At 44.5% G+C, this 24,552-nt stretch overlaps 3 protein-coding genes across 10 annotated transcripts in view; 1 reads left to right on the plus strand and 2 right to left on the minus strand.

The window, feature by feature from the left end:
- BICRAL (BRD4 interacting chromatin remodeling complex associated protein like) overlaps positions 1-7,374 on the minus strand; it is a 119,284-nt gene extending 111,910 nt beyond the window's left edge. Inside the window, exon 1 of the mRNA XM_037844824.1 lies at positions 7,189-7,374. The gene's annotated coding sequence lies outside the window, so the exon portion shown is untranslated. The remainder of the gene's footprint in view (positions 1-7,188) is intronic.
- PRPH2 (peripherin 2) lies at positions 890-12,815 on the plus strand. Its single transcript, XM_037844826.1, has 3 exons — positions 890-1,470; positions 9,551-9,797; positions 12,323-12,815. The coding sequence occupies exons 1-3, from the start codon at positions 890-892 to the stop codon at positions 12,533-12,535; spliced, it is 1,041 nt and encodes a 346-aa protein (XP_037700754.1). The 3' UTR covers positions 12,536-12,815.
- A 3,891-nt stretch (positions 12,816-16,706) lies between these two features.
- The window catches only part of UBR2 (ubiquitin protein ligase E3 component n-recognin 2), a 177,350-nt gene continuing 169,504 nt past the window's right edge, over positions 16,707-24,552 (minus strand). For all 8 annotated transcript variants that reach the window (XM_037844916.1, XM_037844915.1, XM_037844917.1 and 5 more), the window contains 4 exons: positions 22,938-23,015; positions 21,726-21,896; positions 20,296-20,397; positions 16,707-18,980 (listed from right to left, as the gene is read on the minus strand). In XM_037844916.1, coding sequence (XP_037700844.1) covers positions 18,839-18,980; positions 20,296-20,397; positions 21,726-21,896; positions 22,938-23,015 — 493 coding nt within the window. In that variant the 3' untranslated portion in view covers positions 16,707-18,838. The remainder of the gene's footprint in view (positions 18,981-20,295; positions 20,398-21,725; positions 21,897-22,937; positions 23,016-24,552) is intronic.

Genomic DNA, 24,552 nt, shown 5'->3' on the forward strand with positions numbered 1-24,552 from the left:
TCTTTTTTGAATGTGTCGCAAATGTTTTCTCACAATCCAACATTTCTTTTTCAACTTCATTAATGATGTTTTTGTCCCATAGAATTTTAAAATTTTGATAGTGCTAGATTTAATATATTTTCCTTTATGAATATATATGTACATATCTATCTATCTATCTTGAACTTTCCCTTGAAAGATATCTCAGTTTTATATATTCATTAATTCTTTAATTCACTCATGCATACATTGAGCACCTGCCCTTGGCCTGGCGCTGGGCTGGACACTATGGAGGATATGAAGAGATGCCTTTGAGAAGCCAATGGCTCAGGTTTCTTGAGACCAGCTCTTCATTGGCTGACTGATTATGCTCCACTATGTCCTGATATGGGAGACGGGAACAGGAAAGAGCTGTGGGCAAGACAGAGCCTGCAAATCTGCTTCTGGGGAGACATGTGATATCAGCCAGACTGTGATAAAGTCCATTCTTCTGGCCAGTCTTGCCCTTTTTGCTCCTGACTCTCCAAGCCGAATCCAAAGCTCTCTGCCCCAGCGCATAGGTGGAGGCTCCTTTTGGTTGTGCTCTGAGGGCTTTATCTAACGGGATGAACCTGGCTAAAGAGATTAGCCAGACATCTTGTGGATCCCATTTTTAATCTGCGTTGTTCAGTCTGTCCCTTCTTGGCTGGGAGTGGAGGTGCAGAAAGACTAACCCCTTCATGAGCTCCTGCTCCAACTCCTGGGTTAACAGGGGTCCTGGGCTAGGGGGGCTCAACATGGGCAGCCCCCAGAGCAGCTCCCTGCAGCCATCTGCATCCTTCCCGAGGCCCTGAGTTGTTAGCCCTGAAGCTCATTCAGGCCAGGGGTGTGAGTTGTGCTGTGAGAGCTGCCCGGACTGCCTGCTGCAAGCATGGCGCTGCTGAAAGTCACATTTGACCAAAAGAAGCGGGTCAAGTTGGCCCAAGGGCTCTGGCTTATGAACTGGCTCTCCGTGCTGGCTGGCATTGTCATCTTCGGCCTCGGGCTGTTCCTGAAGATCGAACTCCGGAAGAGAAGTGATGTGATGGATAATTCGGAGAGTCATTTTGTGCCCAATTCCTTGATAGGGGTAGGGGTGTTGTCCTGTGTCTTCAACTCTCTGGCTGGCAAGATCTGCTATGATGCACTGGACCCTGACAAGTACACCAAATGGAAGCCCTGGCTGAAGCTGTACCTGGCTGTCTGTGTCCTCTTCAACGTTGCCCTCTTCCTGGTGTCCCTCTGCTGTTTTCTGATGCGGGGCTCACTGGAGAGCACCCTGGCTCATGGGCTCAAGAACGGCATGAAGTACTACCGGGACACAGACACGCCTGGCAGGTGTTTCATGAAGAAGACCATCGACATGCTGCAGATCGAGTTCAGGTGCTGTGGCAACAATGGCTTCCGCGACTGGTTTGAGATTCAGTGGATCAGCAACCGCTACTTGGACTTTTCCTCCAAAGAAGTGAAAGAGTGAGTGGCTTCCAGTCCCGGGGTCAAACTGGATGGGGACCTGGAGACCCAGGCCTCTGACTTCCCTGTCCAGTGCCCTTCCCTTCCCGTTGGGTGTCCTGTTTCTGCAAATGTGAGAGTGTAGGAGGGAGAACCACATGAAATTGCCAAAATTCTACCAGTTTTGACCTACAAGGATGGTAACTTCATATGGTTCAACCTAATGCTTGGCTAAGGTGGGAGAAAGGTGGCAAGTTATCTAAACTACTTGAATAGGAGTCCCCAGGGAGTAAGACCCGGCCAGGAGTGTGTCTCTGCTTCATACAGTTGGGATGGGGTCATTCCAAGATTGCATATATACTGACACTTTATTTGGCTTCTTGTCTCATTCACCCAACGTAGATGGATCCCATCCCAGAAGCTTAAGTTTCTCATTGGTTTGCTTGTTTTCCAATCTTTCGACCCTGAATATCTACTCCCAAGGAGTTTGTCCTTGGAAATGGTGGGAAGAGCAGAGAGTCGGGGCAGTCAGGAGATCTGTAGTTTTGGCTAGTTGTTAATTGGCTATTTGACCTTGGGCATGTCAATTGTCACTCTGGGCCTTTGACTGCCCATCTTTTTTTTTTTTTTTTAATTCATTTTTATTGAGATATATTTACATACCATGCAGTCATACAAAACAAAGTGTACATTCAATTGTTTATAGTACCATTATATAGTTGTGCATTCATCATCAAAATTAATTTTTGACATTATCATTACCACACACTCAAAAATAAGAAGAATAAAAATTAAGGTGAAAAAGAACAATTAAAGTAAAAAAGAAAACTGGGTGCTTTTTTTTTTTTCTTCCCCCATTTTTCTACTCATCCATCCATAAACTAGACAAAGGGGAGTGTGGTCCAGATGGCTTTCCCAATCACATTGTCACCCCTCATAAGCTACATTTTTATACAATCATCTTCAAGATGCATGGGTTCTGGGTTGGAGTTTGGTAGTTTCAGGTATTTACTGCTAGCTATTCCAATTCATTAGAACTAAAAAGGGTTGTCTATATTGTGCATAAGAGTGCCCACCAGAGTGACCTCTTGGCTCCTTTTGGAATCTCTCTGCCACTGAAGCTTATTTCATTTCCTTTCACATCCCCCTTTTGGTCAAGAAGATGTTCTCCATCCCACGATGCCAGGTCTACATTCCTCCTTGGGAGTCATATTCCACATAGCCAGGGAGAGTCACTCCCCTGGGTGTCTGATCCCACGTAAGGGGGAGGAGTGCCCATCTTTTAAGTGAAAGCGTTGGAATAGGTGGTCTCATAAGTCACCTAAGCTCTGTCCAGAGCCTGGCATAGAGTAGGAGCTCATTAAGTGCTTGCTGAGGTTTACTTCTTAAATCATGATAGTACACCACGATACAGCGTTTTAAAGTATTCTTGGCATATGTAAAAATAAAATCTCAAGACGGGAGGTAGGGGGTGTTGGTGAGAAAGAAGAGTCTTGTCCATTGGGTGAGAGATGACAGCAGTGTGCTGACCCCAGCATGCTGCTGTTCTCAGTTGACCAACCATCATGGGTCTTCAGTCATTTTCCAAGGAAGAATGGCCTGCCGGAGCCAGCTTCTCTCCCTCATCTCTTCTCTCTGTCTAACTCTTCCCATACCCTGGCTGAGGCGGAGGCCTCAGGTGTTCATCCCACAGTGGCAAGTTCAAGGTGGGGGGGGGGCTTGAATTCAGGACGTTGGGTACACCAGCAGCAGGGCATGCTTGAAGCCCAGACAACTTGCATGAATCTCAGATGGCTAGCCTAGTTGCACCTCAAGTGGAAGGGAATTCAGACTGAAGGTCATTACTTGGTATTTTATTTTCTCTGGGGATGGGGATTTCTGCTCCAAATCCCTAGTCAAGGAGAGGATTGTAAACTGTTCTGCCCTTCCTAGATGACAGGTTGGCAGGGACAGCACTAGGTGGTACGATTTACCCAAGTCCCCCCCCAGGGGGGTGGGAAGCCAGAGGGAGAAGCAGGGTTCCTGGGGGTGGGTGGGGTGGGGAGTAGAGACCGATGGTAGAACCAGCCTTTGTGAGCAGATGAGAAGAACCTTTTTATCTTTCCATCTGACAGTTTCCTTGATTGTCTTCTGAAGAGAGTCGGCCCTTGGAGGGATTTATATAATCTCCCTATAATCCCCAAATCGCCTTTTTTTCCAGAGTGAAGAACTTCTCCAGGATGCTCCACTCCTAATGGTCAGCTTATTCAGATTTTCAGGCAAATATTTAGCTTGATCAAAACTACCTCAATGTCCCATACCAACTTGTTGGTTTGAAATTATCCTAACTCCAATGACTAGGAAAAAAGTTTTTGTATTAAACAAACAAATATGGTGATGACAATGGAGAAAACCAAAGACAGGAAAAGAAATTGAAGCCAGTGTCTAACCCACAACTGAGGGATTGCTTTATTTTTTTTCCACAGTTTAGTCTAGTCTTGCTAACATCCACACAATAACACAGTGTAACCATATTATAAATAAAATTGAGTGCTTCATTTTGTAATTTAATCTTATAACATTTTCAGTTATGTTCAAAATGAGCATATTTAATGGTTGCATACATAATATTCCACTGAATGAATGTATCAGTGCACACCTAACCTTTTCCTTTAGGTAGCCATTTAGATTCTTATTGAGTTCTATTGTAAATAACAATGAAGTTGGCATCTTTGTACCGTTTGCTTCTCTCTCTGTGTATATAATTTTCTTAGGCTAAATTTCCAGGAAGAAAATATCTGTTGGATTTAACTTTCCACAGTTAAACAATCTTGAAACAAAGATGGTTTCAAGACAATTATAGAACTGAAATGTCTTTCTTCTTTCCAAAACCTCTAGTGACCTCAATGCTCCTTAGCGGCGACTCCTATGCCTCCAAGTTAGAAGCTTGTTAGGGCTGCCCGAGGGCCAGAGGCAGGATCACATCATCATTTCCCACAAACTTTGAAATTAATGAGCAGTGGACAGTGCCCTTGAGGGAAGTGAGGCTCCTCGTGATTATGTCCAGAAACTTCATGGAGTTGGAACCAGTGCTGAGCCCAGCCCCTATTTGTGGAAAGAATGAACAAGTGAGTGAATGTGTGAATGAATGAGAAAATGTGGAGCAGCATTTTCTCCTGCACAGGGCCACTGAAAAAAAAAAAAAAAATATATATATATATATACACACACACACACACATATATATATATATTCTGTTTACATCTAGACTGCTTCATTCAGGAGGATTAATAAACTTACGTGACAAAGCTGGGTCATAAAAGCATTTATCTTCTGTATTTTCTCAGCAGCACCCACAGGGCTAGGATTCTGAGGCAACAGATGGCAAATAGAAGCAGGGGTGGGGTCCAGAAAGAGGGTACGGAGAGAGAGAGCAGGGTCTTCATTCACCAACAGTTTTTTAAAAAAGAATTCTCCTTTTTTCCTTCTCCATTAAACTTGGATGGGCCAACCAAAAGGCTGGGGTGAGCCCCACTTCCCTCTTTGACCCTGAGAACTTTGGGAAGGTGGTTCTGGAGCAATGAATTGGTCAGCGGGTGGGCAGAGCTTGAGGGAGCTCAGAGGCCTCCAGGAACTGTGAACCAGTAAGGGGGCCTCAGACTGAGGGAGGGGCTGACACCAAGTTGTCTCACTTTATCATCCTTCCTAGGGAACCCACAGGGTACAGGTACCTGCTGGCTCTTCCTGACCAGATTAGAGAATCTCAAGAAGCCTAGACCTTGGCAGGGAGCTTCCCTGGGGTGGGACTGTGCCTCCCTCTTCAGCCTGGGGCTCCCCGGGGGCAGGACTGTGTCTCCCTCAGACTGGGGCTCCCCGGGGGCAGGACTGTGTCCCCCTCAGACTGGGGCTCCCCGGGGGCAGGGCTGTGTCCCCCTCAGACTGGGGCTCCCTGAGGGCAGGGCAATGTCCCCCTCAGACTGGGGCTCCCCGAGGGCAGGGCTGTGTCCCCCTCAGACTGGGGCTCCCCGAGGGCAGGGCTGTGTACTTTTTCTTATGTCCTCCTTATCCACCTACAGTACTTAAATCTAGCAAGTACTCAAAAAGTCTTTAAAAAATACTAAGCATCTAACTGTATCTCAGACTTTACATTTATTAACCCATTTAATTTCTACCACTTCCTGTCAGGCACTTATGTTGTCATTTCTGGATGAGGAAACAGGCTCAGAGAGGTCAAGTGAATTGCCAAATTCCCACAGGAGTCACCTAGAGCTAGCATGTGGGTTCAGGATTGGGTCATTACCAGTTATATGCCCCCACCCTTTCTGTATGGCTTTTCTTATTGATTTTTTTGTTTGCCTACTAAATTATGCTGGTTTTCCCAGGAAAACCCTGATATTTTGATTTGTCCAGGCCCTATGTGGCTGGGCTATGGGAGAGTGGGCTAGAACACAGGCCTTATCCTAATCAAGACCCTCGCAAGCCCTTGTGACCCCGGAGCAGAATGAGATTTGTAGCCTGGGAAGTACTCTTTGATATAAATAGCCAGCTCACCACCTAAGGAGATCTCCACTGCCTGGTTTTGTCTTAAGAGGGTGAGTGGGGCCTTAATCTGTGGTTGGAATGAGGGCAAGCACTGAGTAAACAAGCTGATGCTTCTGGTGGGGCTCGTTCCAGAAGTGTGGGACCCCGGGAGGGAAGCCCAGGGCAGCCCCAACCTCCACCAAGCCAGGCCTGCCACCCCCATGCCGACCTTGGCCTTGCCTCAGGGAGCCCCAGTCTGAGGGGCAGACCAGCTGGGTGGCTTGTCCGCTGGGGGTCGGCAAGGCAAGGGTGAGGAGTTGGGGACTCTCTAGAGGCCAGCCTGCTGATTGAGGGCAACTCCGAGCCCCTGCTGGCCTCAGCCCACAATTCCCCAGGCCTGGCCCTCACTTCAGGTGTGCGTGTAATGAGCAGGAGGCGGTCTGCAGGCTTCAGCCCAGCTTAGGGACACCTGGAGGTGCTTAAGGACTGGTGCCAGGAAAGGGTTCCTGGGTCAGGGTGCAGGGGCAGAAACTCAGGCTTTCCTAAGAAGTATAACCAGAAAAAGCCAACAGGCAGGAAGGACCTGAGCGGAGGGGAAACTGTGAGGGGAGAAGTGGGCAGCTGCTGTGGGCTGGAGTCCTTGACTTCCTGTGTGGCTTGGGGCAAGGCCCTGCTCTGCTGTGGGTCCCACTTCCTCTGGAGAACAGTCTGATGGTTTTCAAGGTCTGTCCAGCTCTGACATCAGATAGCTCTCAGTGGGAAGGAGCCAAGATTTTACTTGTGTCATCTCATTTTTAACCCCTCTACTTCCTCTGAGGGCTGGGTGTTATTATCTCTACCTCATACAGGTTCAGAGAGGGTAAGAGCCACAGCTGACAAATGCAGATTTGGGCTCAAAACTGCTCTGTCCACTATACCCACCACTCTACCCAGGAATGTTGGGAGTAGCTCACTTGGTGGGAGAGGGCTCAAGGAACAGCCTGCAAGCTAGGAAGAGGGATGCACAGCATTTGAATTTGGAGACCCCTAGCCTTGAGGAGGGTAAGTTGGGGTTGGTCTTGAGGACAGGAGGGAGGGAACATTCCAGAGACTGCATGTCTCCTCAGCTGGAGGCCCCTCCACCACCCCTCAGGCGCCCTCTGCTCCAAGTCCTCCCCTGCCCCACCAGGAACACCCCAACCAGCACTCGCCCAGGGTCCAGCATCTCAGAGGCTGAGCAAGACATGCTTCTGCACTCACCACACATGGTCTAGTCTGGGTGGCGGGAAAAGATGCGCAGGGCAGCAGTGGGCAGCTTCCGTCAGCCAACCAACGTTGAACAGCAGCACGTGTGGTGGCTGTGAGCTTGGTGCTGGCACCACCGCAGAGGCCACCAGGCTGGGGGCTGCCCTCAGGGAGCTGACAGTTTGGTCTCCACAGTTCTTAGAGTGGCTGAGTGGTGGTTCCCTGGAGAAGTTGTGTGGTTTGTCCTGTTTCCAAAACAACTGGATCGAGAGCTCCCTGAGAAGTAAAGGGGCACATAGGCTCTTGCTCTGCCCCTGCCCAGCGAGGTGGCTTTCACCCATGAGCAATAGTTATAGTTCATGCTTATTGTGCACCTACTATGTACCAGGCACTCTTCTGAGCATTCTTACAGGTATCGTTTCATTTAATCCTCTTGTGGACTCCATTTTACCAATGTGGAAGCTGAGGCATGGAGAAGTTAGAGGGATGGAGCTTGTTTATGGCACATCACTCTCCTGTATTGCCCGTGCCGTGCAAGGCCACCCATGTTCTGGGCAGTGGGTCCTGTCCATGAAGCAGAGGTCAAGGGCTGCAGGGGGTGTGGACTCTGGTTGTAGGTCAGGATTTGTCAGGAACCAAGGAGGCCACCACAGGCAGCCTTGGTGGTGTCCAGTCATACCAGAGATGACAGCCAGGTCACAGCAAAGGAAACCCAAATGTGTTCCTTAATGTTTATGTTTATGGCTCCTAAACATATTTAGAAAGATGCCAAATGTCAAGAATAATAAGAAAAATGGAAATTAAAACAACCCCAAATTGGCAAAGATTAGAAAGTCGGACAGCACCCTGCATAGGTGTGGCCTTGGGGAGCAGGCTGTCTGGTGCGTGGCTGTGAGGTGTGATTGGCAGGGGTCTGGCAAGAACACAGATGGACCTCCCTTTGATGAAGGGATGTGTCTTCTAGAAATTACCCTCTAGATATATTCATGCATATGCAAAACGACCCCTGTACCATGTTTGTATTAACAGGAGATTGAGAAAAATCCAAACATCCATCTGAAGGGAACTAGGAATACCATGCAGCTCATAAAAAATCAAGGACACCATCCACAGATAGATATGAAAAGATCTCTGAGATACTGCCAAGGGAAAAAAGAAAGGTTCAAAACACTATGTATATAATGTTATGGTTTGGATTAAAAAACAAAACAAAACAGGTAAGAATAAGAATCTTTGCAGAATCTGGGTTGGCTTGTCTGAGCATGAATCCTCCCTAAAAGGACACACAGAACTGGCCAGAGCAGTTTGCCTCCAGGGAGAGGAATGAGAGGGAGAGGTTTTTTGTTTGTTTGTTTGTTTATTAAAGAGATTTACTTAGAAGTTAAACACTGACATCTTTTTAGAGTATAACTACAATTTCAAAAATAACATTGTTGAAAATAATTTCTATTTTAAACAATTACATGCTTTCTAGTCTTGTGTTGTAAAAGTCTGCTATTATGCAATGTGTTGTTGAAGCTTTGTGAATAAGGACGCCTGTGTAACCATGACTTTTCACTATCAGTCCTCTTGTCCCTTCTGAGTTCTGAACCCATGTGAGTGTATGGTGTGCTCCGAACAAATACACACGTAAATATAGAAATAAAAAACCACGCCGGGGGCCCTGCCATCAGCTTGAGTTCCCCTGGGGTGCCTGGGGGAGAGGCACAGGTGCAGGCTGTGCGCTTCAGGTGAGCCAGGAGCCCCCACCTGACTGGGGTGCAGTTCCCCAAGGACAATCCGAGGGCAAGGAGTTTGTCACCACCCCACTCGCCGCACAGGCTTCCGTCCTGAGCAGGCCTTCTGGAAACATTTGTCCAGAAGAACTGATCTGGCTGGAGGAGGCCTGGGTCAGAGAGACCTGCGAGGGGCAGATAAGGTTGGAGAGGCTGGGTAACGAATGCCAGGCAGCCTTGTCCCACAGTCACTGGCTGTCCTGCTGCTCCTCCTTCCTGTTTCATCTTTCCTGCCCCTATCTAGGCTTGACAGCCTGTGGTGGTGCAAGAAATCCATGCATATGTACGGTATTTAGTGTGGTTGAGTGAATTTCAATATCCCATAGTTACTTGCTTCTTGGTTTAGCATCTGCTTTTCCCCTCTAGAACATTAGCTCCAGGAAGGCAGGGGCGTTAGCTGTGCCCTCACTACTCTATCTTCAATGCCTATAACAGTGTCTGATAGATACATAGGAGGTGAACAGCAAATATTTATCAAGTTGAGTGAATGAATGAACGAATATTCTTGGCTTTCCAAATCAGGGAATGGGAGGAAAACTGGTCCTTGGCAAGGCCCCCAGAAATCCAAGGAGTCCATCTCAAGCTGTCTGTTTTCCCTCTAGTCGCATCAAGAGCAACGTGGATGGGCGGTACCTAGTGGACGGTGTCCCCTTCAGCTGCTGCAATCCCAACTCGCCTCGGCCCTGCATCCAGTACCAGCTCACCAACAACTCGGCGCACTACAGCTATGACCACCAGACAGAGGAGCTCAACCTGTGGGTGCGTGGCTGCAAGGCCACCCTGCTGAGCTACTACAGCAGCCTTATGAACTCCATGGGTGCCGCTGTGCTCTTTATCTGGCTCTTTGAGGTAGGCCCTGGGCCAGCTGGGGAAGGGGATGCCACCTGCTCCTGTGTGGGCTTGATGGGGGGACTCACTGGAGAGCATCTCTCCTTTCTCAGAACCAGCCCTTGCCTGGCTGTGTTTCTGACGTTTTTTGATTCTAAGGTCTTGGCAAGTTATTTAACCTCTCTGCCATCTGTTTTATGGGGGTAACAGCCCTTAGCTTTGGGGACTATTGGGAGGCAACAGGTGCTATGCACATTGGGGGTGTTCAGTTAATGGGAGCTATTTGGATTTGTGCTTCTCTTGAGATGCACACTTATCATTCACCATTTCCCTGTTATTCTAATCATTTGTGGGTTCATCTTATCTCATCTGCAAGGCCTGGAAGGCCCATGACTTACTTCTTCTCTGTAACTATAGGGCTGGGAAGGTAGTGAGCCCTCAGTGAACGTGTTGCATTCATCTGCTTATTGAAGAAAGGTTTCTTGGACACCTCCCAGTGCCAGGCGCTGGTTTAGGTGTTTTAGGTGAGTGGCAGACCAGCGGGGCACTCAGGGCGACTCAGGGGCGCCTGCTTTGAGCTAATCTGGCAACAGACAATCCAGACTCCAAAATCCAAATGTACAAAACCAGCATTAGGTGGAGAAGCTTTTTCCATTAGAGAAGATTCCCTGGGGGGTTTCTTCAATAAGTCACTCTCTCAGTGCTGTAGGAATTCACCCATCGCTGTGCCTTCAACTCAGATACACCACATGAAACTAGTGAAAGACCGTGCTGCCCAGGAAGGCTTCTTTTTATGTTGAGGCCAATGCAGCGTATTCAGTGACATTTTATCGGTCATCAACTCCTTGAGTCCATTGGGAATGAGTGGGTAGAATGAGAGACACTTACTACTAGAAGGTCAGAGCGTGGCATCCTCTGAAAACCCTGAGAAGACTGTCAGAAAGGATAATAGAAGTCAGTGGGAAAATGGGGTTCTATTTACTGCCTCTTGGTTTACACACACCTTTAAAGGAACCCAGTGACTGCATAAGATGAGGACCAGCTCACAGGGAACAGGGAGTTTGGATGCCCCTGACTTTTATTCAAGACCCTTTGGGGGCAGAGCTTGGTGAGGGGCACAAGGGTAGCTGAGATAACAATAGAATCCTGACCTACACCTTTCCTTCCTGGGCTTCTCAATCCAGTTAGGAGATGAAATCTAACTCATGAACCAAAGGGAGGACCATTATTGAGTGCAGAATACATGATGCACAGTGCTTCTTTCAGGAAAACAGGAGTGGAATCAGAATGGGTACACTCACACCAAGAGGACTTCCTGTAGGAGGTGACTTTTTCTACTTCAAAAAATATCTGATTAAGTTTTCAGTGGACAATACCAAAAACCTAAAACTGTTACTATTATCATCTACTACCATAATAATGAAATGTTCCCAGAACATTATTCAAAAGGTATTTTTCTGAGGCCCTACCACTATCTGATGCTGTTCTAGGTGCTGGGAAACTGGGTGAACAAGACCCCTGCCCTCAGGGAGTGGAAGTTCCCCATTAGCAGGCCTTGTCTTCTCACCGAGTTTGCTATTTCAGAAAAGAGGTATAAGAGAGCAAACAAGAAATTTGGGTAGGAACAAGGGGCCAATAGAATATGTTATTAGTAAAGTGCAAACCATGCTTACCAAGCTGATTGATGGCAAATGACAGCCAGTGCTTCTGTTCATCCTCGCTGTGCACCAGGTACTGAGCATTTCACACATACCAAGCGTCACAGCATCTACGTGAGGCAGGCACCATTTCATCGGAAAATCTGTCAACTAGAGGAATGAACTGAGGCTTCCTAGTCCCATGGCTGATGAAGTGCCAAGGCTGGGGTCTGATCCCAGGCATTCTGGCACCAGTCTGTGCCACAGTGACTGCTAGTGAACAAACCCAACTTATCCATGACCAGCATCCCTTCATCCTTTTATCCATTCACCACCACACTCATCAAAATAATGGAAGTAAAGGGAAATCACACAGCACATTGTTTGGAGAAAAGGAGGGGACTTTTTAGTTCAGTCCAACAAATAGGTGCCAAGCAAACACCCTAGGGCCTGGGGCGCAGTAGTGAAGAGGCCTGCACTGAGGAGCACTGGATGGGGGTGGGGAGCCCAGGGAAAAGGGCATGGGGGTTGTGTAGCAGAGGAGCACTGAGGGTGATGCTGAATCAGCCAGGTGAACATGGAGAGGAACAAAGTTCCAGGCAGAGAAAACAGCAAATGGTACAGACTTGAGGGGAAAGTGGATGTCATGTGGGAGGAATCCAAAGAAGCCCGGGGTGGCTGGAGGGGGAGGAGGAAGTGGCCCCAGATGAGGCTGGAGAAGAGGCAGATAACTTGAGCACTGAGGCCGGGGGACAGTGGGGAGAGGACTTCACCAACCCCAGACCCAGCAGTGCCCACCTCATTTTAGGGGTCCCCAGGAGGAACAGGCCAGTGCTCCCAAGGTTTCCTAACAGCCTCAACAATTAGCTACTTCTCCGGGTGTCTTCTCAGTCTCCTCTCCCCAACCAGGTGAACATCACGATTGGGCTGCGCTATCTGCACACGGCGCTGGAAAGTGTGGCCAACCCCGAGGATGCTGAGTGTGAGAGTGAGGGCTGGCTGCTGGAGAAGAGCGTGCCGGAGACCTGGAAAGCCTTCCTGGAGAGCTTGAAAAAGCTGGGCAAGAGTAACCAGGTGGAAGCTGAGGGCGAGGTTGCAGGCCAGACCCCAGAGGCCGGCTGATGGCTCCGGGGTCCCTTCCCCTCCTGAACACTGAAAAGTAGTGGACTCCGAGAAATGCGGATAGCCCCTTGTCCAACTTCGAAGGTCTGAATCTCCCGAGGAGGGTGGCCCACCTTACAGAGACTTCTTGGTGGGATTTTAAAGTTTAGCGTTCCTGAAAACATTTGTTGAACATTTGTTGAATGACACAATCAAAATATGAATGAACAAGACCCACTCAGGCTCCCTGCCCTTGGATAGGCCTTCACGGTGAATTCAGGGCAGCTCCATTTTTTTCCCAAGGTTGGAACCTCTCAGCAGATGACTAAACCCAGGGCCTGTCTCTCTCCATAGAGAATGAATTCCGTTCCACCCTGAGGCTACTGGCTGTTCATGAGGGTTGCTCCCCTTTTGAGAATTTGCCTGTCATGAGCTCCTAGTTGCCTCATGCTATATTCAGAACACCACTGGGTACATAAGCACAGGGGTCTGAAAAACGTACTGGCCATGCTGTCATTTTTTTTTTTTAATGCCAAGAATGACAGGTCAGCCATTTTGTTTGTTTAATGGCGGAAGGTGTGGACAGTTACATTTTCCTGAGTATTGGACTCTTCAAAGCATTGAGGTGGTTCAACAGACAAATTTTTCAACTGTGAGAATTTCAGGATGGTGTTAGTTCCCCTCATCAAAAACATAGCTAAAGGCTTGCTTTCTTGTCACATTTGCATGCTCTCAAAGTCAGATTTTTGGCATGTTCCAGAGACACCCATGGCTAAACAGCAGGGTGATCTCCTTTGGCTTGTCTGTGAAAGCCCTGGGTGGGATTGCTGCCCTTCTGTGTCAGAGGGGCAAAAATCAGACAAGAGTTCACCCTTTGGAGAATAGGCCTCAGTCTTTGTGGATCCAGGGATACCCACGATGCCCACGCAGGTGGCCATGGCAGTCCCCCCGGACACTAGATGGCCACAGTGGAGGGCGAAGAGTCCTCTGGGAGCTTCTTCTCATTTCTTTGCCCACATACACAACCTGCAAAGTAATATTCCTGGAATGTCTTTGCATTGAAGAGAAAGCCCATCTTCCTGAGCCAGCAACTTGCACGAGTCTCACTTCCCTCAGGAAAAAAAGAGAAAGGAAGCTTTCAGGGAAGGAATGATTTTACTGATATCCCAAGCCCCTGCTGACCAAACCAATGCAGGGCCCAGCATAATTCTGCCAGTTGGATGAACAATCAAAGTAGCCCATTCCCATCCCACTGGAGAACAAAGCTAGGAAGGAAAGAGCCCATGGACAGTCTCTCTGCTTCTGACCAGTTTGGGAACTGGTCCCAATTTGGGTTCATTGCCATCCTAACACTTTCAGGGTAGAGAAAATAAGACTTCTGCTGCTGCCTGCTTGTTATGTTCCAGGGCTCTAATTCTTCCAGACAGAGGACCAGATCAAAGATATTTGGACACTCTGTCAGACTTTGGTTCCAAGTTTAATTAGACTTGAGTCTCCTCGAGACCAAGACATGATCCACATTGAAAAAGGTGAGGGAGTCAGCTACCTTTGATGAGGGTCGCTGAGCTCTCCCATCCTCTCTCAAGAATGCAGAAATCCACTATGTAAATGCTGCTCTAGGCCCACAGACGTAACTATGCTGTTATTGGCGCTATAATAGACATTAAAAATTATATGGCATAAAAATCACTTTTGCTGTAAGTGTCTTAGCCCTTTCAACAGTGTGTATCCACTCAACTCTCACTAACATTTACTCAAAAAAAGAAAAAGACAAAAGTTACACAAAGCATTGTTGATGAGCAGGGATAGCTGTTTCAACAGCACAGCTGTCACTTCTCTCTCTTGCTATCTCTTATCTGCAAGAAGAGTGACCACTAGGTTATCCAAATAACCTCAACATTTTCTAGAGCTTGGACAAGAGCTGAATTTATTTAATATGTAGAACCTTAATTTAGTGATTCAAGCAAAAATTCCATACCATTTTTATTCCTGCTCTGGCCAAAACAGATCTCCCTAAACAAGGACATATAAGGGTCTCTATGGGGCCAGGTTGTGGGCTAGACATAAAGAACCTGTGAATCGGAGGGCTGCTGGGAGGACCGAGGGCAAACTGATCCTATGACAAATTTCTTCACCAGTTGATACAGAAAAATGTAGGTTATTGGCAACTTAAAGGGTTTTCTCAGGTAGCCAGGTAACTGCTGGAGAAACCTGGCCCATCTCTTTTGACCACTACACCTGTGCTCAGCAAGACTCTGGTACCAGGTTCTTCCTTGTGTCTCACCTCATTTAGTCTTTCCTAGGGTCAGTGTAAATTCATTTCTTCCAGGAGACTCAGCCAGTTTTTAAAAGTTCTGCCAGCCTGCCCCTGGTCTATGGTAAGAGATCAAGACAGGGCTTTAGGACTTTCATTTTTAAAACACTTCGTAGAGAAGAAGCAGGGAATGGCTACTTATTCTGAAAATTTAGGAAGAGGGGCAAGCTGGAAATTGTGGTCTCAGTTCAAGAACCCATAGCCTCTTAAAATGTGTTTGAAGTCCAGAACTAAGAAGGGGCAGGCATTGAGCACTGAGGCCAGTGGGGAGAGGGAGCAGGCACCAATGCCAGCAAATAAACTCAGAGTAACCTCAATGTGGGTTAATAAGATTAGGTGCATGCTCTGCACGCTTCCCTGCCCCTCCTTTTCTGGGCACCTGGATGTGATGCTAGGCCAGCAGGTTTGCAGCTTAGACAGGGACAGGGGTGGACCAAGTTAATTAAGGCTTCTCACTCACCAGCTCCTGGATGTCCAGTGACACTGTGGCCAGCCAGCGGCACCATATGTTAGGAATAGAAATGTGTCTGCAGAACATAATGGAAGTCCAGAGAAGAAAACAGATGTCTTTTCAGTTCTTACTGAATATAAAATCTGCTTGAAGGGAGGAAACATCAGTCCTCACCTTTGACATTATTTCCTGTCCTCCAAAACTGAGGATGGGTGCAAAGAGCAAAGTTAGAGATTAGAGAATTATGCTCCTAGGATGGTGTGGAATGGAAGATTGAGATATAAGTGACAATGCCTAGCTGTTTCCCCAAGGGAAATGAAAACTTGGGGTCACACAAAAACACAAACATTTATGGCAGCTTTATTCATAGTCCCCCAAATTGCCGAAATGTTCTCCACCTGATGTGTACACAAACATCTAAACAACAGAATACTACTCAGCGATAAAAAGAACACAAGGACCTGGATGGTTGCAAATGCATTGTCCTTCTTAGGGAAAGAAGCCAGAGTGAAAAGGCTACACATAATATAATTTCATTTATGTAACGTTCTAGAAAAGGCACAACAAAAATAAAAAAATTAGTGGTTGCCAGGGACTGGGGGAGACAAGATGACTACAAAGAGGCATGAGAGGACCTTCTGGAGCAATGAACTGTTCCATTTCTTGATTGTGGTGGTTCTTAAACAACTGCATGCATTTGTCAAAATGCATAAAACTGTACACTTGAAAGGGTGAATTTTTCTGTTTGTAAAACATACCTCAATAAACCTGATTTTAAAAAAAAAAAGAGAGTAGGGCACAGCAAGGAACAGGTCAGAGGGCATCAAGGAGTCCTGGTACTGAAGACATCAACACCAGGGAGCAGCACTGATTATCAGAAGGCAGGGAAAGCACACATGGAAACACTGCTTTTTTAGTTTGGTGCTTTCCTTTTAAGACTTTGAAACGCGTAACAGAGCTCTCATAGGCAATGACTCACCTACATATACAGTGACAATTCCTTCCTACACGTGGGTCTCTCATATGCAGGAAATGTTTGGGGACTGTGTAAGGACAAGGACCCAGAAAGCAGCAGGTAAGGATGAACACAAGAAGAGTTTAAACCAGGAGACAGGTCTTACAATAAGCTACAGACTTTGAGTGCCCTGCTTTCCCGTGATTTGAGGACAATAATTGTTCAGAAAGGTCACAAGCTGTCATAACCAATGAATATGAAACTTAATCCCCTGAAATGATGATCCAGCTTTTTCTGGGAAGGTCAAGATGGTTTGGCTAATGGCCATAACTGACACTAATCATATAAGCATCTTAAATTTCAAGCTAATTCAGATGTCCCACTTTACTTGTAGCAAGGTGACGTGGGGGACACTTCCAAGGTATTTAAGAATGAGAAACAAAACAGAAAGATGATGTAGGCCGATCCAAGCTAATGTCAACACCTAAAGCATTTATTTGGAGGATATCTTTAAACTTTTTACATATGATACATTCCAAATTTTACAAGTTGTCCATAGATATTAAAGTTATAGCCAATTTATTAAACAGATATGTTTTTCCCTGATATGGAAAGCATATGTTATATAAACATTTCTACAATAAACATAATACATGCGGAACAAATCATAAAACCAAGATGATTCGTTAGGTAGGGAAGACAACTAGCTTAACAGTGCACACACCAGAAGATAAATGTGTGTGTATGTTGCTATTTTAGTGAATTCATTTTCAGAGAATGGAATCCAGGGACATCCTCTGTTAATTCCAGGTGTCCATGAAATAAGGCCTGAAGGAGGATTGTTATGATTTGGTGAAAATGTTTAAAATCCACATATAGAGGGAGAACCCTGGTCTTCAAATTTTAAATTTAAGCATGGTGAACCTATGGAGAAAAGCCAAAAGAAGCTTGAAGGAACCAGGATGTGACAAAGACCAAAATAAACATTAAATTATTATACCATCCATAGCCCAAATAACCGGATCTTATAAAAGGAAGAAAGGCCAAAAAAAGGGGGCAGAGAACTGGATTTTAATTTATTTTCTTCCTGTTGGTCTTCCTCTAAGCTGGGTAAGCCAGTCCCAAGCAAGAATGGCTCATATCACCCTTCCAAGAGGAGGAGGCTCTTTCACACAGTACGTTGGAGAGGAAAACAGTGAAAGCTACTTCCATATCCATACTTATTTTAGCCTAAGGTTTGGATTTCTGACCTTCCTCCTGGGTGTTCTGTGGAGTGGACAAAGGTGAGTGTAAAGGAACTTATAAATGCAGTTCAAAGAAAACTGAGTGAAAGGGCTCTTGCATTGGTTAAAAGAAATCCAAGAGCCTCTTATTATTTATTTGCCCTTTAGCCTACCTTAGAGAGGCCCAGAATTTATTCCTTCACTAAATCTGCAATCACTCTCTGCTAGTATTTAAGCTTTTAGCACATGTACCATTTGAGAGTGGTCATGTGGTATATAATAGCTGTAAGTTATTTTACTAAGTGACTATCATTCTAGGAAGGCACCTCTTACAGAACAATGTTTAAAAAGAAAAAAGAAAAAAAAAAAGCCTGAGTGCACAGGCAGTCCTAGGAATGAACTAAGTGAGCCAGCAGGTAAGTAGTGATTCACTTATTCCAGGAAATGATGGTAGAGGTGGGAGTGGGGGAACTCAAAATCCAGGGTCTCAGTCTCATTTTTTTTTTGCTAGTGTTTGATTGTAGATGCATACATGCTCTCAATTTTGTCTTAGAAATGATACCAGAGAATGTTACCACCTGAAAAGTTAGGATATTTATCAAATTTTCAAAAAGCCCTTTAACATTTTTCTCTCAAAGCCAAAAGTCTCACCAAAAAAAGAAAAAAATAAGTCACCCTTCTACATGTTTAAATGTTTAAAATCCACTTATAGAGGGAGAACCCTGGTCTTAAAATTTTAAATTTAATCATGGTGAACCTATGGAGAAAAGCAGTGAAAAACCACCCAGCATACTTAGAAATCACCTTGCCCCCAGCTTCCCCATGGGCTCCTCACTCACGAGTGTCTTCCAATCTTCCTGTAATCGATGGATACCTTCATAATCAACTGCTTTGCTCTTAAGAGTTAGGATCCCTTTAGCAGAGGGGAAAATCAAACCAAATCCCAGTGCTGAGAGTCACTGAGAAGGACCAGGAAGTGTGACACCAAACACCAGAGACTTTATTTTCTGCCTCTGTTGAATCAGCTTCAGGCCTACAGTTTGCTATAGTCGATAACGTAAAATGGCTTAGATTACTGGAAACAGCCAGAGTCAGTTGGACTTCCATCACGGGCTCTAGAACCAGGAAGAGAAGCCTTACTGAATCCTAAAACCTGAGAAGTTACAAATGGAGGGAAATAGCAAATGATACAAAGGAATCTGCTGATGAAAGATGATTTTCATCTAATCCCTAGAGCCAGAAACTATAAAAATAAAACTGGGAAGGAAAGCTTAAATAAAGAATTTATTTCCAAATTCAGCAGACCTTATTTCCTATTCTCTTTCTTGAAAAGCCAGCTGGGTTACAAAAATCAAAATTTATGTTTTTGGTAGTGAAGAAATTATAAATGTTGCCAATCAATGCCAACCAGTGTCTGATTTGCTTCCTGTGCATGTCCAATCTCCTCTGTGATACTGTGCTGCTGCCAGAGCTTTTGAATCTTCTTAAAGCGCTCTTTGCACAAATGTAAAGGATTTCCCCGCCTAAAAAAAAAAAAAGTCATATATTACTCAGGATGCATTCTATTATTCATATACTATAATCCAACCCTTCTTGACGTAGGAAATATTATAAATAATTGGCTTTAGACCCTGTACAAATTTTCTCTTTGTTATGGAACTGTGGATGTAACAACTTAGCTTTGAAAGTTTGCTAGGAACAGCTGAAGGGGAATAAGTATTTATTGAAAAGAAGAGGGAAAAGTACACAAGCTACACTTTACCTAAAGTGAGGGTGAAACAGGAGGGTTTGGGTTGAGAGGCTACAACTACCCATTCATTATCCATTTTATTGGTAAATGTGAAAGAAAAGGGGGAGTAGAGGAAGAGGGTCGAAGGGGGATTACAGCAGTAAAATATTCCTCAGAGTGCTAAATCTTTTAGCCACAAAGTCTAAGCAAAGCAGCCAAATATGAGTAACTTCAGGGTCTAATTTAATCATAAGCACAGGCTTTGCTGATTTTATGCCTAGGTCAAGTGCACTGAGCTGTGCACTTCTGCTTCCAATTCAGAGCTCACCAATACTCTTGTTCTCTAACCGGGGCTCCTCCTACCAAAGCCTGCACCCCAAACCCATTGGAAGGTGGCAAATGCCCATAACCTTGCAGGCAAGGGCCTGAGGCAGCTATTTATTGTGCCTTGGTTCCAGACCTTCACATTCTGCCCCAAGCCTGAACAGTATTATCCAAGTTAAAACTTTCACTTCCTTTGGAGAACAACAGATAGTCTAAAAAAGGTTCTTTAAAAATGCTTGAGGGAACTGTTAGCATTTTGCTTACAATATAATAGAAGCTACCAGAGTAGGAGTTGACAAAACTTCAAAATACTGTTATATTGTCCTGAGTGTTCTAAATCTGTCTCCCAGATTCTTGCCTAATAAGATAAGCACATCTCCTATCAATTAAATTGATTTGCTCTTTTATGTCACTCAAAGAACATCAGTCATGCCAACATAAAGCCACACAAGTCAGAATGGGCTAGCCTCATAAAGTGCTGATGCTGTAGATGGCAAGACAATTCACATAATTCTTATAAGTGATAAATGGAACAAGTTGCACTCTGTCCTATTCTTTTCCCTTCTTTATCCTGATAACCCTCATGCCAAACTCTTCAGCCATGTTGCCATCCTCTGAATAGAGCCCACAGATCAACATAGCCACCTCTGCCAGAATCACCCACACCTCCTTGGTTGTCAGCAGGCTGACTGCAGAACCACATGGCCCATCTTTCATTCATTCTGTACTGAAGGGCTCTGGAGGCCCAGAGTTAACCAAGCCAGCCCCCGAGGATGGGCCCTTACCTGAGTCCCTGGTCAGTCTCCCCGTAGTCATCAAGGTACGGAGGAGCATAAAAACAGCCTTTGGTTTTGCCAGCTAAGAATAGCACCTGACATTCCCGTACTCTGTAGAAAGACCATTTAAACACACCATTTATTCACTGATAATTAAGATTCAGTTCTAAATAGACTGAAGCCTTATAAAAGTAAGTAAAACCAGTGTTGAAAGAGAAGAATTAGCATTTACAGCAAAGAGACACTTCAAAGTATCAACAAATCTACCTAAGTTTTCTAAATAACTAAAATGATGGTGACTGTAATAAAAATGACTGTATTGTAAATCAATACAGAGATGGGGAGGGACATCTAGGATTAGCAATCAGGTAGCTCAAGTGATAACAGCATTTAAAACACACTTAAGTGTCAAAAAGATAGTTAACTTCTAAACATAATATAGGTACTAAATTTAACCACTAATATGATGAAATATACTAGATAAGGAAAAAATGCTATTTTTACCTTTCTTCCAAGGGCTATTTAAAAATTTGTTCTCTGATCCCTTTCAGAGATCTGACATTAAAATTTTTTTTTTGGCATTAATAATTCAGTTTAATTCCACAAACATTTACTGAGAACCTCTTACATACAAGAAATTGTCAGGCACTGAGGGATACTAAGATATTAAGACATGATTAACCTATGCCCCAGAGAAGCTAAACTCATGTCACTTCTCTGCTCCAAACTCTGAAATGGCTTTCATCTCACTCAGATCTTACTAGGACATACAGACCTCATGACTCTCCCCTTGTGCATTCCAATCCAGCGACACCGGTCTCCTTGCTATTCCCTTCCTGAAACAATTTCCCCCTCTTTTCTTTATATCTTTACTCAAAAGTCATCTTCAAGTGACCATTCCCTGGCTCCCTATCTAAAATTCAATGCCCCTAGCTGCCATTTCATGTATCTCTCCCTGCTTAATTTTTTACCTCAGCATATATCACTAACATACTAGAATGTATATTCTTCTTACCAGTCTTGTTTATTTTCTGACTCCCTCACCAGGCAAATGAGCTCCATGAAGGCAGAGATTTTGTCTGCTTTGGTGACTACTGTATTCCCAATGCCTGGTATCTAGTAGGTAGCAAATACATATTTGTTGTACATTGTTGAATGCACACAACTATATGCCAGTCTGTGACATGTATGAATAGAGGTAAAATCCAAAAACCATGAGGATACAATAGAAGGGTAATTCTGACTGGATTTGGGTAGAAAATCAGGGCTAGGAGTGGCATCACAGAGTCAGCATGAGCCAAATGTGAAACGTGAGGAGATACGGCTCTCCATGTTCTCCAAATGAACAAAACACATGAGAATGGTGGTCTTGTGCCAACCCCTCACCAGGCATATATTGAGGCAGATCCAAAGCTAAAAAACTCACCACAGGGTCTTACCTAAGGAATATGCCCACCCCTGAGCCACAGGAGTAGGTGTGAGCTGTGCAAGCTCCTACGTCCTCCCCTTCCAGTTCAGTCTGACAGCAGTAGCTCTGAGAGCACAGCAGGGTTCCACAAACAAGGCACAGAGTTGGGGCTCTGCTTTTATCACCACCTGATTTGGGGCACCTCCACAGGACAAAGGAAACACAAGTCATTTCTTTTAAAGAATGGCTAAATAGCCCATGGTGGTAAAAGCACTTTGGAAAAGAATTTTACAGTATCAAGTAGAGCTGGAGTTGGCCCAGTCAAATTTATTCCTAGAACAGGGAACTTCTCACATACTTACACAAAAAAACATGTACAATGATGTTTATAGCAGCATTGTTTTTAAGAACCCCAAACTGGAAACAGTCATTAATATGAGAAAAGAGAAATAAATGGTGTTATTGCCATGTAATGAAATACTATATAGCAGTGAAAATCAATGCATTAAAGTTAATGCATCTACATGAATGAATCCTACAAAGAATAATGAGTGAAAAAAGCTGTAGAATATGTACAGTACAATGCCATTTAATGAAGGCCTGAAACATACAAAATAATGCTGGTTAAATATTATTATTATATATCAATTATATAATACAGAATAGAATTATACAATTAATTATATGTTAATAATTAATACACTGATATTGTATAAAGATATGTAGTTAAGGTATAAATGTATAGGAATGCCCAACACATTGAGAACAGTAAGATCTCCGCAGGGGAAGGGGGAAGATGCAACAGAGAAGGGATCCACAGGGAACTTCAACTGTCTAGGTAATGTTTTATTTCTTACACTAGGTGTTCGGTACATGAGCACTTGCTGTATTATTCTTTATGCTGCTCGTATGCCAAATATTTGCTAATATATTAAAAATTGCTAAGGGCTCTTATTATTTTAAAGTGCAAATTGTCATGCAGATAATCTTTCATGTATCAAACTACCATCCTGTCACTATCTTTTATATATATATATATACACACACACACATATATATATATATATATATTTTTTTTTTTACAAGCTAGGCAGCGTAAAGAGCTACCAACTACCAATGTTATTATTTCTCTACCCAAATAAAACAAACATCAATATGAAATCTCTCAAATTCTTTGTAGAGAGGTGAGGGAGTGAGTGTTTCCAGTGGGAGAAAATGCCAATACTCTAGTATCAAAACTTACGAGAAATTAGATGCTTGATTAATGAGGCTGCTGTAATCCTCTGGAAGGTCTATTAGTTTGTTAGGTTCTCTTGGATAGCTAAAAGGAAAAAGAACCTGTTAACATGAAGTCATATTATAGTGACAGGAAAAGTCAATTTAGTCAAAACAAGTAAAGGAAGGTTTTGATCATGTACTTCCATGTACTACCAGTGGTACAAGAGTATTCTTAAATGATATTGTGCCTTAGGTTCACATGTTTACTTGAAGAGCTCGGAATAAATGATCAGGACAGTAGTGATGGTGCTTAGTGTTTATCCCATTTAAGTGGAAATTTGGTAGCTCTGAGAAGAAAGGGAGGGGCAGAAGAAGTAACTCATTTCTGTTGCCCTAGACAACACTGTGATACAGAGCCCAAACACAGAACTTAGGTGACAGAAGACAGAGGGGACATGCAGGCTCATTGGGAACATGTGAAGGCAGAAATGAGTTGGAGGAAAGAAAGCAGAATAGATATATTTTCTTTAATTAGAGCTACCAGACCACTTGATTCTGTGACAAGTTAATTCAGACAATCCACCTAGTATTCAAGGACCCACTCTGAGTGACAGGTACTTCCATGTGCATACACCCACCCAGCACAAACAAGGCTGTACAGCCTTTCACTGCTTTACCTACTGCAATGAATGGATTTAAACTGAGGGGGAATTACTTTAAACAGCAGTTCTTAATCAGGGTGGCATACCAGAATCACTTGGGGAATTTTTGAGGAATATCATGCTGGGACCCTGTACTGGTTTGTATATACTATGTCCCTCAGAAAAAGCCATGTTCTTTGATGCAATCTCGTGGGGCAGACATATTAGTGGGGATTAAGTTGGAACGTTTGGATTATGCTGTTTCCATGGAAATGTGTCCCACCCAACTGTGGGTGATAACTCTGGCTGGATAATTTCCATGGAGGTGTGGACCTGTCCATTCAGTGTGGGCCTTGATTAGTTTACTAGAGCACTATATAAGCTCAGACAGAAGGAGGGAGCTTTGCTACAGCCAAGAGGGACACTTTGAAGAATTCCCAGGAGGTGAGAGAGGAGCTGCAGATGAGAGACAGTTTGAAGACAGCTGTCAAAAGCAGATTCTTGCTCTGGAGAAGCTAAGAGAGGACAAACGCCCCAAGAGCAACTCAGAGTGACATTTTGAAGAAGAGTTGCGGCCTAGAGAGGAATGTCCTGGGAAAAAACCATTTTGAAATCAGAACCTGGAGGAGACGCCAGCCATGTGCCTTCCCAGCTAAGAGGTTTTCCAGACGCCATTGGCCATCTTCCAGTGAAGGTACCCGATTGTTGATGCATTACCTTGGACACCTTATGGCCTTAAGACTGTAACTGTGTAACTAAATAAACCCCCTTTATAAAAGTCAATCCATTTCTGGTGTTTTGCATCCCGGCAACATTAGCAAACTAGAACAGAACCAAATTTTAGAGAAAGCAAATTTGATAGGTAAGGGTCTGAGTATTTTTTAAAAGTTCCTAACATTATTCTGATGTATATCTCAAGTTGAGAACTATTGTTCCACATAATAAGAACTTTCTGACCATAGGACCAAACAATATTATGAGACTGCTGGTACTCAACCA

Source organism: Choloepus didactylus, chromosome 7 (assembly GCF_015220235.1).
Source record: "Choloepus didactylus isolate mChoDid1 chromosome 7, mChoDid1.pri, whole genome shotgun sequence".
NCBI classification, from domain to species: Eukaryota; Metazoa; Chordata; class Mammalia; order Pilosa; family Megalonychidae; genus Choloepus; species Choloepus didactylus.